This window comes from Excalfactoria chinensis, chromosome 4, assembly GCF_039878825.1.
Source record: "Excalfactoria chinensis isolate bCotChi1 chromosome 4, bCotChi1.hap2, whole genome shotgun sequence".
Classification (NCBI taxonomy): Eukaryota; Metazoa; Chordata; class Aves; order Galliformes; family Phasianidae; genus Excalfactoria; species Excalfactoria chinensis.
This window is the reverse complement of record NC_092828.1, coordinates 59,291,311-59,304,801: the sequence shown is the minus strand read 5'-3', so window position 1 is coordinate 59,304,801 and position 13,491 is coordinate 59,291,311. Positions and strand designations below refer to the sequence as shown.

The window sequence follows — 13,491 nt, the reverse complement described above, 5'->3', positions numbered from 1 at the left end:
CAAGCTGTCCGAGTCAGGAGACAAAGACCAACCACCACGATATGTCAACATTACTGCAGCATCCACCAGATGTTCACTTGTCTTTTGGAAGAAACAGCTTAATCAAATCATGTCTGGACAGAATGAAGGATACTTTGCTATCTTTACCCCCAACGTACACACTGTGAAATCAAATGTAAGGTTTTAACCAAGCCTAAGTACATCACATTTAGTGACTGACACAAACCAGAGATCAGAGGTTCACGCTCACATAAAATGAGTCAGCAGAAAACAACTTTAACGATGACAAGAGAAGACACAGAGATGCAGGTACCTGAACAGGTAACAACTAGGGGCTTTACACTGACATACGACTGGTTCTCACACTGATCACTGAGTAATAACCTGAAATTTCCTCTCTAAAAGAAGATTTGCCTTAACAATCAACATTTCTTCATGCATTTCTTTAAATCAGGAAAGGAGCTAAGCCTTAATTCACTGCATATCCATCTCCTCCCTCCTTAAGGAAGGTTATCATTCTACCTGATAACTTAAGGAAATTCCAAGCAGAAAAAAACTTAACACATACCATCATTGCTGTCTTTGTAGCACAGTGCTCTTCCATCAGATTGTAATCCTGGAGGGGCTCGTTCTCAGATGCCCCTACTTTCATGCACACTTTCCACCCCTCTGCGTCAATACCATTTACAGAATTAAAACAGAATTTCAGCTTGCACCACAGGAGGACTTCTGATGGAACATCATGTTTAAGGAAATGTGGCTAAAAGACATGGCATCATCCACACACAAGAACAGCAGATCACATTAGTGCTACTTTCAGATCTGCATATAGAGTAAACCCAAACATTAGATTATCTCATTAACTAACGTCCACATCCACAATAGGGGTTCTGTGTCATGGCAGACACTATAAAACCTTCATTTCAGAGAGGCTGCTCCTTTAGGGATGGCAGCTTATGCTGTTACATAAACTACACGGGTTTTGCTGTGAAGGGCTAAGCACTGTAAGGATGGATAAGTACTCAGGAAGTGGAAGCAAACAAAATCTAAATATTATAAACCAATTGTGTAGAAGGCTTATGATACAAACACATTGACTGCTCCAATAAACAAGTCTTTTCCCAATAGCCTGAAGGGATTACTCCTAAGAGTGACATCATGCACAGGAAAAGGAATTTAAATAGTATTGCAATGTAAGGCTTACACTTCCCTTTAAAACATCAGGAAGGCTTTTGGCTTCCACTGAGAATGTCATATGGGCATTTGAAAGATTAAAACCCTTGCATTTCACTTTCCCTAGCTAACTCTTTTTCACCCCATTCCTAACACACAGGCAGCTTTTTATTTCCTGGAATGGGACAGAAAAACATAACTTGAACCAGCTGGTGTTTCTTGTTTCATATGGAAACCTTGTTAGTCTCTACTTCTATAGTTCATGGATTAATTTTTATAGTTAATTGATTAATTATGATTAATGATCCTTGATTAATGAATCAAGATAGGTTAGTGGGAGACTGGAAAGTGTCCAAAAGGAAATATATTTATATATGCATATTCCCCTCAAATTAAATAAAAGATCATCAGCACTCATAGAATCACGGAACCGGTTAAGTTGGAAGGAGCCCTGTAAAGGTCCAATTAGCATCATCTAGTCCAACTCCCCTGCAATAAACAGGAACACCTACAGCTAGCTCAGGTAGCTCAGAGCTCAGTCCAGCCTGACTTAGAACGTCTCCAAGGACAGGACTTCCACTACATCTCTGGGCAACCAGTTCCAGTGCCTCACCACCCTCACTGTAAATGACTTTTTCCATCATATCCAACATAAATCTACCCTCTTTACGTATGAAGCCATTTCCCCTTGCCCTATCACCACAGATCGTGATAGTCTATCCTTCTTTCCTGTAGCTCCCCTTTAGATACTGAAAGGCTGCTACCAGGTCAGCTCAGAGCCTATAGATAACCATACCTTAGAAAAGGGCCTTTGACACAGCCCCCCACAACATCCTTCTCTCAAAATTGGAAGGATATGGATTTTATACGTGGACTGTTCAATGGACAAAGAACCATGTCAGCCACCCTATCATGCTGATCACAAAGGGCACTGATCCATGCATCTGAAGACTAGAAATGTTGCCTTTTACTAAATTACACAGGACTCAACTGCACAGAGCAGAAGAGCTTCTGACAGCTGGACACATATTACACACATTAGTATGTGTGTACATGCCATTTCAATGCTGCCAATAATTCTTTATGATGGATTTTTTGTATCTTAGACCACACTGTCTCTACAGACAGCAACCAGAAAAGTTATTAATTCTATTAATTTTTGGCTCGGCATTCATATGATTATCAAATCATGTGATTTTTATTTTTTCAGGAAATAATTCTGACATAAAGCAGAAGCAATCAACACTAATTTAACAGCAATGATATTTTTTTTCCCCCCAAAATACGTAGAAATCAAATTGTTGTATGTACTTAAATTAGGACAAACCAGTGTATCAAAAGCACATACTTCACCAAATGGGCATCTTGAAACGCTCTTAGCATTCATATGCGATCTTGACTTGTTTCTCTGTTTTAGTCTGCTTTCTCATTAACGCCGACAGTAGCATCTTTTAGCACATCTGCAACACCAAGGTGCTTCCTACCAAAGGCCTTTAACGATGAAAATGGAAATAGAACACACTCCAATTTACATTCCTGCAGCCCACTGCTTGTAATAGAACCTTACCCAAGTGAATGCTTCCCAGGGCCTTTATACTTCCTGCCCTTCTGAATATACTGAATATACTTCTGAACAGCAGCTAAAAAGAAAGAATCTTAAAGAAGAACTATGAGTTTTTAATTGGCATTTCCACCAATTTACTGAGACCAGAAAATAATACTTAAAGGCACAGAGAGCTCACTTGCAATAACTCCTTATTCTAAGATTGCTGCACTGTTAGTCATTAAGCTATCAAAATCTTACTCACAATAAACAGGATGCTTCATGTTCAAAAAGCAACATTTCTTAATGCAAAAGGTATCAAAATATGAGTGCTTAAAAGCTTTCAACTACAGGTTTACTTTATAAAAGTCTGCTTCTTGGGAAGAGCACCCTCACCTCCCACTTACCTTCATCTTAAAAGCATTGTCACTGTAGTGAAAAATAACTTCTAAAAAAGCCACATTTCATACCTTTCCTTTACATTAATGTAACTTATAATTAGTATATTTAATTCAAGCCACATTTTATTGAACTGGAAGTATTCCAAGATCTGAACAATTAGTTCATACAACTTTCCTACAAAGTTGATGCATGTGATTTTGGATGCAGTGCCACCAGAGATTAACATTCCAATTCCAAAAACATATGAGCAATTGCATCCACTGTTTAGGGAGAAACTGGAATTTAAACCTACTTTATCTGATGGAAATGCACACATTTACTGCACTACTAAGCTAAGCAACTGTGAGACGCGCCAGCCAGCTGTGTTTTACCTATGTGACACCATGAATCCAGATTCTATCTCTAAGTTAAGCAGCCCAAAGGTATGTATATAAGCTAGCCACGTTCCACTCAAAGGGTTTAGTACAGATTGCTCAAGAGAGTCTTTCCTCCCTTTGGTTGCAGTTCCCTGTCCCAGCACTGAGCCACACCGACATGCTAATCCTAGCAAAAATATAAAATATTGTAGCTTTTTTTTTGTTTCTCTGTTACTTGTTCTTGCAAAATTAGCACTGGGAAATGTTTTTCAAAGTTTGACAAGTACGAGTAGCACAGGAAAGCAGATGGGGCGGGTGGCAGACACTGCAGCACAGCAGCAGCCTGACAAGCAGATGTCACTAGGCTCTCATAGGAGCACAACCTTCATTCCTTCAGACAGTTCAAACAGCCAGTGGTCCTCCTCAGAAAGTTCAGAGCTCATGATCATGTGCTTTGCAGAAGGGTTTAGAGATATGTGTATCTTTCTGCAAACAGGTCAGGTGCTTTAGTGCCCAAGCTCTACTCCTTTCTTCATTCATAACTTATTTTACCATATAACTTGAGCTAATTTTGGGCTTTTTGCCCGTAACAGGACAGTCCAATTCCATTCCCCTCAGCCATGCACTCCTGCCACTAAACCAGCAATAAAACTGCTCTCAGACCAAAAAGGTAAGAAGCAAGGGACAGAACGTAGAGCTCATAGGGAGGGGGAAAGAGTTTGATGATAGACTTAATAGAACGATGCAGTCCATGATGCAAACTACCCTGCAGTTATTTGGTTCAGACACACTATAGAACTAAATTCTAACCAGGATCTTGGCTCAACTGATTTTTAAGAACTCCGGGTTAAGTTGTCTAGTTAACCACCTGCATAAATAGGTAACAAATGCATAAATGAAGATTACCCTACTTACGAGGGCACGCAGTGCTAGAATACAGCATCCTAAACCTGAGGGGACATCTTTACCTGTCAAATCCCAGTCCTGCTGCTGCTGACATTAAGTACAATTAATTTCAGTGCTAACAGATCTGATCCCAGGTCAGGATCTCTACTCTGTGAGTAAATGTAAAGCATTCTTCAGGGACTTCTAAAAGTAAGAAATTCTACTAAAACAAAAAAAAAAAAAAAAAGAAAAAAAAGAAAAAGAAAAAGAAAAAAAAAGCAAAAAAAAAAAAAAAGGAAGAAAAGAAAGAAATGAAAAAATAAATTCTACCTGTTTCCACAGTTTCAGTCTCAATTTCTTGTTCCTCTGCTACATCTTGCATCAGATAAGTCTCGTCATCATAAACCAGGACCTGAGCAGCATAACCCTGTTCTAGTCTGGCACTAGGAACTGGCTCCACAATCACAGCTGGGAATTCAGAGACTGGCTCATTTTCCTATAGAAAGGAAAACAAAAACAAAAACAAAAAACAAAAAAACCCTCTAAATACTGCACTGTTGAACTCTAAATCAGTGTTTTCCTCTTATGCTTTTACGTATTTTTTGAATAATCTTAACCATTCTGAAGACATTTCAAAGAAATTTTCTTCTAAAGGAAGAGATTTAAAAAAACAAAGTAGAGCTTATTGCTCACCCAAGGGATGCTCCTGAATCTCAAAGGTCTTTTTTACTGACTCTAAGCACTTAGAAGTTATCTGATGCTTTAAATCTTAAGATATTGGAAAAGACCGAGCTTTTAAGTTACTCAGCTTTATGAAGTGTTTCTTCCCTCTCTGTTCCATATGAAATGTAATCAAGACTTTGTGCATATACTGCAACATACCTTTGTATGACCTACATCATACAAACATTAGTGTTTTGGATTAAGTATGCAAACTACCAGAAAAGAACTAGCTAATCCGAAACCCACACGCCTACCTTTCTTTGTTTAAGGATCAAAATATCTGTGACAGTATATTTAATCTGCTCAAGTGTTGCAGGAGTGGAACCCTGCCAGCTACAGTATTTACTGCAACCTACAGGACAGCAGAATGCTTTTGTTGTGTGGTTTGGTTTTTTTTCTTTTACCAATGCAAAATACAAGCAAATACAATGTTTGAAAAAGGTCCTTCTATTGTTTTGCTCACCTGACCCTACTTTAACTCACACCTGAGAGCTTTAAATTAAAGAGATGCTTAATATCTAATTTCATTCTGGAAGCTCAGTCTATAATTGCACTGCAGACTTCGAAGCTTCCTACTTCCACTTCTCTGCAATAATAAAACTATCTAGTAAGAGATCCTTGAAGAGCGGTCTGCTCTATAAACACTGTCTAGTCCACTTCATATACAAGTTTACATCAGCTTTTTCCTTCAAATTAGGATAGAAAGATAGAAAGTGTGTTAGTAAATAGATTCTGCTTATTTGTCTAACCTCGTGATTTTTCATTCCATTGCTGTCGAACTCCAGGCCAGGGCCTCCAGTGTCAATCACTGCTGATGTCATGGTGCATCCCCTGAAGAGGCTTTGGGAGCTGCTATCTATCCCAAAGACTATAATGCTGATAGGCTGAGGATATCAAAGGCTTACATTCACAATCCACTTCTGTTAAACAGCTAGGCGAGGGTGGCTGAAACACAAAATAATTTCAAGTTATTTGCACAGTCGATATTCAAAAGACTTTCACCATTTAAGAAAGCTACTGCATGCTGCATCTCTACATCAAGAAAGGGCACCAGAGAATGTGAGAGAAAGATTGTGCTGGCCTTGGTGCAGCTAACACCGAATACTGCCATACAGGAAAGACAGAGCTTACTTGTCAGCCTGTCAGACTGACTTTGAGCAGAAAGATAATAAATAACAGCGATGAATTTCTCCCGGATGTGAAACATCAACAAAGTTACGGAGGTACAGATACATACATGCAATTTGAGCCAGCACTTTGCAGAGCTACTGTTTTCTCTATTAAGTTAGGACATGGTTTTTGTTTTCTTAAATGACACTTTCTTTTTTCTATTGATTCCACGGCCATTTCATAAAGCTATAGATTCATTAGAACACTTTCAACCGTACTGCCTTTTTACAGCATTGCATATGTAACATACACCCCATCAACACACACCTGCTTTCAACTATGGTTATCTTTAAAATAAAAGAGCACTGTAGCAGCACCACTTTTGCCTTTTTCTAGGGGAAATTGTCAAGAGTCTGAAGAAGGTAGTTTCACTTCATAGCACTCTTAGTTGGATAAATCACAGACTCGTTGAGCTTACAGAGATACACAACATCTACCTTCTTCAGTCTCTTCTGACTAGACCGAAGAGCAAAGCTTTGTTTCTAAACAACTGCAATATATTTACTGTAAGTGTTACTGTTTATCTCCTGTTTTTTCCAAGAGGCAGATAAATCCTTGGCTGTGAGGAGCAGTTTACTACTGCAAGATGCAACCTAAGAAGTTTAGCTTCTTAGCTGTACAGGAGGAAGCACATATTCCACGTCAGACATAAGAAGCCAATCTGATATCAACTACCCTTGCAACTAACTCTGCTGAGATCAATGCATTAGTGCAGGTTGGGTGGGGCCCTGGGCAGCCTAGTGTAGTACCAAGTTTAGAGGATGAAGGCCCTGCCTGTGGCAGGGGGTTGGAACTTGATAATCCTTGGAGTCCCTTCCAACCCAAGCAATTCTATGATTCTATGATTATAATACAACTCCAAAGACCAACACAGACAAAAACAACCCAACAAAAGGAAAAGAAAAAACATCCAGGAAACAGACTTTTCTACTTTACCGTGTACATCCACATTAGAAATACTGCCAAGCACAATCATAACCCAAAAGAGACATCCAATGAATGGAAAATGTATTTCAGTATGGATGTGCAGGCTCCAACTAATTCCAAACCCCAACATCATTCCTGCAATTGCAGGAATAACGCATTGACACAAAAGCAGAGGGAGCTTCAGGCAGCACCTTTGCATATCCTAAGTAAATAACAAAGCTAAACTGGTCCTCATGCTGTAGAGCAATGCAAGTAAATACTCGTATACTAGACCAGGAGTCCTGTACGGTCACATTGAATCCATGATAATCTCACACAGGTGGCTAAACAGCTGCCACACTGCAGCAAGAGAAAACACTTCATGTGGTACCCTAGATCAGATTATGTTGGAGAGGAGAGGAGAGGAGAGGAGAGGAGAGGAGAGGAGAGGAGAGGAGAGGAGAGGAGAGGAGAGGAGAGGAGAGGAGAGGAGAGGAGAGGAGAGGAGAGGAGAGGAGAGGAGAGGAGAGGAGAGGAGAGGAGAGGAGAGGAGAGGAGAGGAGAGGAGAGGAGAGGAGAGGAGAGGAGAGGAGAGGAGAGGAGAGGAGAGGAGAGGAGAGGAGAGGAGAGGAGAGGAGAGGAGAGGAGAGGAGAGGAGAGGAGAGGAGAGGAGAGGAGAGGAGAGGAGAGGAGAGGAGAGGAGAGGAGAGGAGAGGAGAGGAGAGGAGAGGAGAGGAGAGGAGAGGAGAGGAGAGGAGAGGAGAGGAGAGGAGAGGAGAGGAAATGTATTTCTTTGCCTCCTAGGGTAGAAGAAGCTTAGATGACTTCTGCACTGATTTGTATCTAAGCGAATAAACATTTACCTAAAGAAGCAAAGTTAGGGGCCATGTAAGAACACATATGCTCTTTGATCATCCTCACTTTCCAGTTACAGCCAACATTTCTAAAGAATAAAATCCTCCAAGAAAAAAATACATGGGAGAATCATTAGGACACTACACACCTACATTCACTATAAGGTGGTGTATTTAGTCAGATAACACAAAACAGGCCAGGAAAGGAATCAATGGAGTCTCTGGAAATCAGGACTCCAACTTTACACAGAGACTCTTCCTATTCAGTAACTTACTCAACAACCTGGCAGGGTGGAAAAAGAGATCAGCCCACCAACCCAGTTGCACTGCAGCCTGGTTTAGCTGTGCTCAGACAGAACAACACACATCCTGGTAGGAGCATGGTGTGCACACAATAGATTCCTGCAGACACATCTCTTGCTGAAGAAAGCAGCCAAGCATTTGCTCTCCACCCTGCCGTTGAGCAGCACACCCCTGGGGACACCCTTCTTCCTCCACCTTGAATCTCATACGACTCTGGGCCTGCTCCCCATCAAATCCCTTACAATAAGGAAAAGGGCATTGCTGCATCATATCTAAGCCTTTTTACACATAACCTGTGGGAAAACAGAAAGAAACCTAGCTGCTCCCACCCTCAGAAACTAGAACTGCAAAATGGCCTGTGCTACATACCCAAGCACCTCCCCACAACAAATCCAGACACTCCTATGATGCTTTCAGCAACTACCAGACAAGGTTAAAAACACTGCATGCCACAGCTGTGCTGAGCATGTAACAGCCATCCAAAAACAGAACCTTAAGTCAATCCCTCAGTTCACAACTGCTCCCAGTGAAGCAAGCACAGAGCTCAAAAGAAGTAGAAAATTAAAGTTGCTGAGCTGGCATGACAAAGATGGCATAGCACATCACCTCTCCTACACCAGGTTCTAAATGAAACTCTGAGCATAAATCTGCAAGTCGGTTCAGTTTTGTTTCAATTGTAAGCAAACAAAAGAAAAAGAGAAGTCGGTGCTTGAAAAAAGCTGCACGCACTTGTACCCACACAGAAAACAAGAAAAACACCCGGAACGCTGGGTAGTACTGATGGGAGGCAGCTGCTCCTGCAGCACTCAGAAAATGTGTAAGAGCCCTTGGAACAATGTCTCCCTTTTATTCAGTTGGCATCCAAAACCCCAAGGATAGATTTATGCGGATACCTACATAGATACAGCCGCAGGAGCAGGACCGCGGCCAGCAGCACTATCACATACCAATGTTTTCAAGCAGGCCTTCCTTTGCTTCGGTCAGAATAGCTAAAGAAGTCGGCTTGAATGCAGAATCAGTTATGCACACAGCTGAGATCGCTGCTGAATCCCACTAACTGCAACAAGGCTCCCGAGGGGTACAACAGCGGTCTTTCTCAGGCAGCACCTCGAGCACACCAGTAAATGTCGCTTTCACCCTGAGACCTACAAACTTCAAGAGCGCTGTTTAAAAAACAAAACACACTGAAAGTTCTTTCCAAGACATTTTCCCTGACAGAAGAAATTGTGAGCTCATTGTGTTTCCTTGGAACACGTCTAGAATCAGAGAAGCTTCTGCAAAAGCAGGAAAAAAACAACTTCTCCGTAGCTAAAGAATCACAAGGTCAGCTCAAAAAGCTGATGTGGGTCAATCTTTGCATTTCAGGAGAACAAAACAGGCAGTCTGGGATAGTTATAGCACCTTATCAACTACAACAAAGGGTACAGAAAAAGAACACAAACAGGGGAGTGGTGAGAGGATGCTGTCCTGCCACAACACGTGTCCAAGCACCAGAGCTCCCATCTCACAGGGCGGTCACTCTACTGCTGGAAGCACAGGAATTATTAAGCTGGATCCAATTAACAGCATACCAACCCAGTAAGGAACTCAACTTCCATATCTATTTAACAAGAAATCTGACCATCCAAAGTTTATTCTGGAAGCTCAATAGCTAGAGCTGATGCGTCCCGGGACATGCAAGTCCATCGTGTCATAAAAACCACTGGCACTCTGCAGAAAGCTTTGTGACTTCAGTACACCTCTTCTGGAGCCTCCTATGTTTTACCATACGAGCAGACTCCCTTCCTACTGGTCCTGAAACCTCCTCATCCCTCACCGCCCTGCTTGGTACCAGACCTCCTCTCCCTGTCGTGCCAATTGTTGGCCCTTAACATCTGTTTCCACTGCCCAGCAGGCAAGAGTACGGGAAAAATTATTCATCACTTTACATAATAAAAGAGCAGGGACCAACGCAAAGAAAAAAGTTAACGACGAGGGTAACGACGAGGGTTTGAAAACAAACCAGCACAACAGCAGACTAAGTGGGCATGCACAAAACAGGATCCATTTTCAAAGGATGTTCTAGAGGCTGAAGAGGTAAGAACGTTCAAGCCAAGAAGTTATGGACACAGAGTCCCTCACCAGCCTAAGCGACTGCGGAGCACAAGGATGCACAGCCTCACGCTGAGGGGCTTTCTGAGGCATTGCTGGAACCTCAGAACAGAGCCCAGAACCTTTTCGAAATAACTGATAGCAGCGGAGATAGGCGGAGTGTGGAGAACCCTGGCTCAGACCCATGGCACGTGGACCTGCAGCCTTGTATTTCACTTCCTCAGGATCCGGGAAGCAGCCGTTCACGCAAACAACCACAGATCCAGACCTTTCTGTTCCCCGGCACCCGATAAAACAGGCAGCTTTACCAAAGCCCCATATGGAGCTTTCAACACACACTAACACGTCGCTATAAAGCTTTCTCCAACACGCCGGCGTTCACACCGCTTCAACCCAAAGTTAGGGCACAAAACGCAGTCCCCGTTCCCCCACCTTTTAGGCCACAAACACTAAAGCCGCTCAGACGCCCCACAGCTCCTGGCAGCGCCGAGGTCTCCCTTAGCGCAGCGCGTGGGCTGGTTGCTCCGCTCCGTGCCGGAGCCGCCGAGGGCTGAGGCAACGCACACGGCTCCGGGCGCCCCGCACTCAAGGCACGAGCACGGCGGCGGGCAGCCCGCGCCGGGCCGGGGAAGGGGGGGGCGGCCGTCCGAGTGCCGCTCCGCCAGCACGCATGACAGCGAGCGAGAGAGCGGCCGGCGCCGGGCTGCCATCTTCCCCGCGCCCCGCGTAAACAAGGGCTGCCCCGCCGCCCCGCAGGCCGCGCTGACGCTGACAGCCGCCGGGAGCCGCCCGCCGAGCGGGCACTCGAAACCGAAAGCGCCGCGGAGAAGGGGCGCGCCGCGCCGCCCGGGCTCTCGCCGCCGCCGCCGACCCCCTTCCCTCGAGCGGCCGCCTGTCACCGCCCGCCACACGAACCGGCGCCGCGCTCTTACCGTGCCCGCGGCGTCGAGGCCGCCTCCTTCGCTCGCCTGGGACGGCGGCAGGCGGGGCCGGGCGCCGCCCGCGCACAGCGGAGGCCGCCCCGCGGCAGTGGCGACGAGGGCGGGCGGGGCGGCTGCCGCGGCTCAACCTGCCCGGCCCCCCCGCGCCGCCTCTGCACATGCTCGCGCCGCCCGGCGGGGCGCTGCGGGCATGCGCGGCCGCTCGGCCCCCGCGCAGGCGCCCGCCGGTGGCCGTTGTCCCGGTCGGGGTGCGGGCCGTCCCGGGGGGCTGCCCTGCCCGCAGCCGCCGCCCGCCTCGGGAAAGGGCGGCTCCGCAACGCCTCGCTGCCCCGGCGTGCGGGGCTCCGCGGGGGCTTGTCCTGGGGGGAAACGGCTGTCCGTGTGCGGACTCGGGCACGGAGCGGCGGTTTCAGACCCTGCCGAGTCAGTTTAAAGGGTTTTGCGCCTTCCGTGAGGTTTTGTGTTTGCTTGTTTCCAGCGGTCACAGCTGTCGGCGTTAGAGCACACGCCGCACGAAGTCGGCCAGCTCCAGAGCGCAGCGTTTATCGGTGTCCTGGCCGTACGGACGGACCGCTGTCAGAGCCCGCACACAAAGGAGAGCGCGACACAGCCAGCCGCCTCCCCGCCTTGGTCTGGGAGGTTCGGAACAGCGCGACAACCGGTACTTATAGACAGCAGGCTCTAAGTACCCTTCTGGATACCATAACAAAAGGAAAAGCTTCACGGAAGCTACAGCTCGCGGCCGAGGAGCCCGGCGTTGCACAGCCTTGTAACAGAGCGTGTACCGTAGTGAAACTGAAGTCTTTTCACACACTGAGCCTGCCTAAGATTGAACAAAGCACACGCTTTGCTTTCTTCCAAAACCAACAACCAAACCATCAGAGCTGTTTGGTTGCTGGATCTCCTGCTGCTGTACGTCACCCACCTTTCATTAATAGCAGGAGTGAATCTTTAATGCCGATCCCTGGCAATGCTGGTAGAGATAGTGGCCGTGTTGACCCCAACAAGTGCCACTTAGTATCCCTGCACGAGGCAAAGCATCAAATGTTTCCTCCAGCTCTTTGCTACTTTGTACAAGTGTTAGGTGGTTTTTGCAGGGATGTGGGGCCTAATTTGAGGACCATAAGTCTGTTTCACGTCTGTATTCTCAAGCATAAATACCACATTAAAGAAGGCTTGCAAAGAATACCAGAATGTGCACCCATTGGCAAGAACTGTCAAGTCTTGAACTCCGGGTTTGGCTTCTATCTCTCCCTAACAGCCTCAGCACCACTCAGTTTGCACTGGAACTAAGTTGCTCACTACAACAGCAGGATGAAAAGGAGCTGTACAGTTAAGCTATTAAAAATAAAGCCCGGTGAGCAAAAGCAGACATTATTTATTTCTTCCTGCTCAGCTCCGGCTTTTGGGGAATGCTTTCTTTGCTCTGGGTTTTAGTATCCCTACTGCCTTTGACTGAGTGCCCTCTTCTGTTTGATTACGTGAGTGCATGTTATCCAACGGTTAATTACTCCCACGGAGCCCTCAGTGGAGAATAGCATTTCCCAGTCAATACTGAAGACCTAAAGTAGCCAGACACAAGAAGGCAGGCGGGAGCAAATCAGTTTGCAAGAAGATGATCTATGAAGTCTCTGCAGACCTCTGTAAGTTAACCACAGAGAGGGGAAGAAACAGAGAAATAACTATCCTGATACGCATTATTTTCTCTTCCCTTCCACTTCTTTATATCTTCCCCCTTAATTCAGTAGGTTTGCACGCTGAAGTCAATACCAAACAGGGGAGATGCAGTGCAGATGGCAGAGCTCCCTGCACAACACACAGCACTATATAACACTTCTGCTGGGGCACAGTCAGAGCTCCCATGCATCTTTTGAGACATCTTAAAGTACAGGTCTGAAGTAAGGATAACTATCACCAAACAAGCAAGATTATGGATAACTAAAAGGCACTGTACACGAAACCAACATATATCAGAAGCCCTTCTTCCTATCCCAGTAAAGCTGGTGGGGCCAACATCTCCTGCAGCATCCCAGGAGGAGTAGAGACCAGAATGAAGGAAAGTCCTGTTACCTACCACACCACTCAGCAGTCATGGATGTGAAATAAAGTTTACTTCCCTCATTTTGCACACCTTCTGTTTGCTG

At 45.2% G+C, this 13,491-nt stretch overlaps 1 protein-coding gene across 3 annotated transcripts in view; it reads right to left on the bottom strand.

Annotated features, from left to right (window-relative positions):
- Positions 1-11,476, bottom strand: part of ELF2 (E74 like ETS transcription factor 2) — a 29,444-nt gene extending 17,968 nt beyond the window's left edge. The window contains exons 1-3 of one of the 3 annotated variants that reach the window (XM_072334772.1): positions 11,339-11,476; positions 5,832-6,027; positions 4,690-4,855 (exon numbers count right to left, since the gene is read on the bottom strand). In XM_072334772.1, the coding sequence (XP_072190873.1) occupies positions 4,690-4,855; positions 5,832-5,903 (238 nt within the window). In that variant the 5' untranslated portion in view covers positions 5,904-6,027; positions 11,339-11,476. The remainder of the gene's footprint in view (positions 1-4,689; positions 4,856-5,831; positions 6,028-11,338) is intronic. The other 2 variants (XM_072334774.1, XM_072334775.1) reach the window with 2 other exon arrangements.
- Between the last annotated feature and the right edge of the window lie 2,015 nt (positions 11,477-13,491).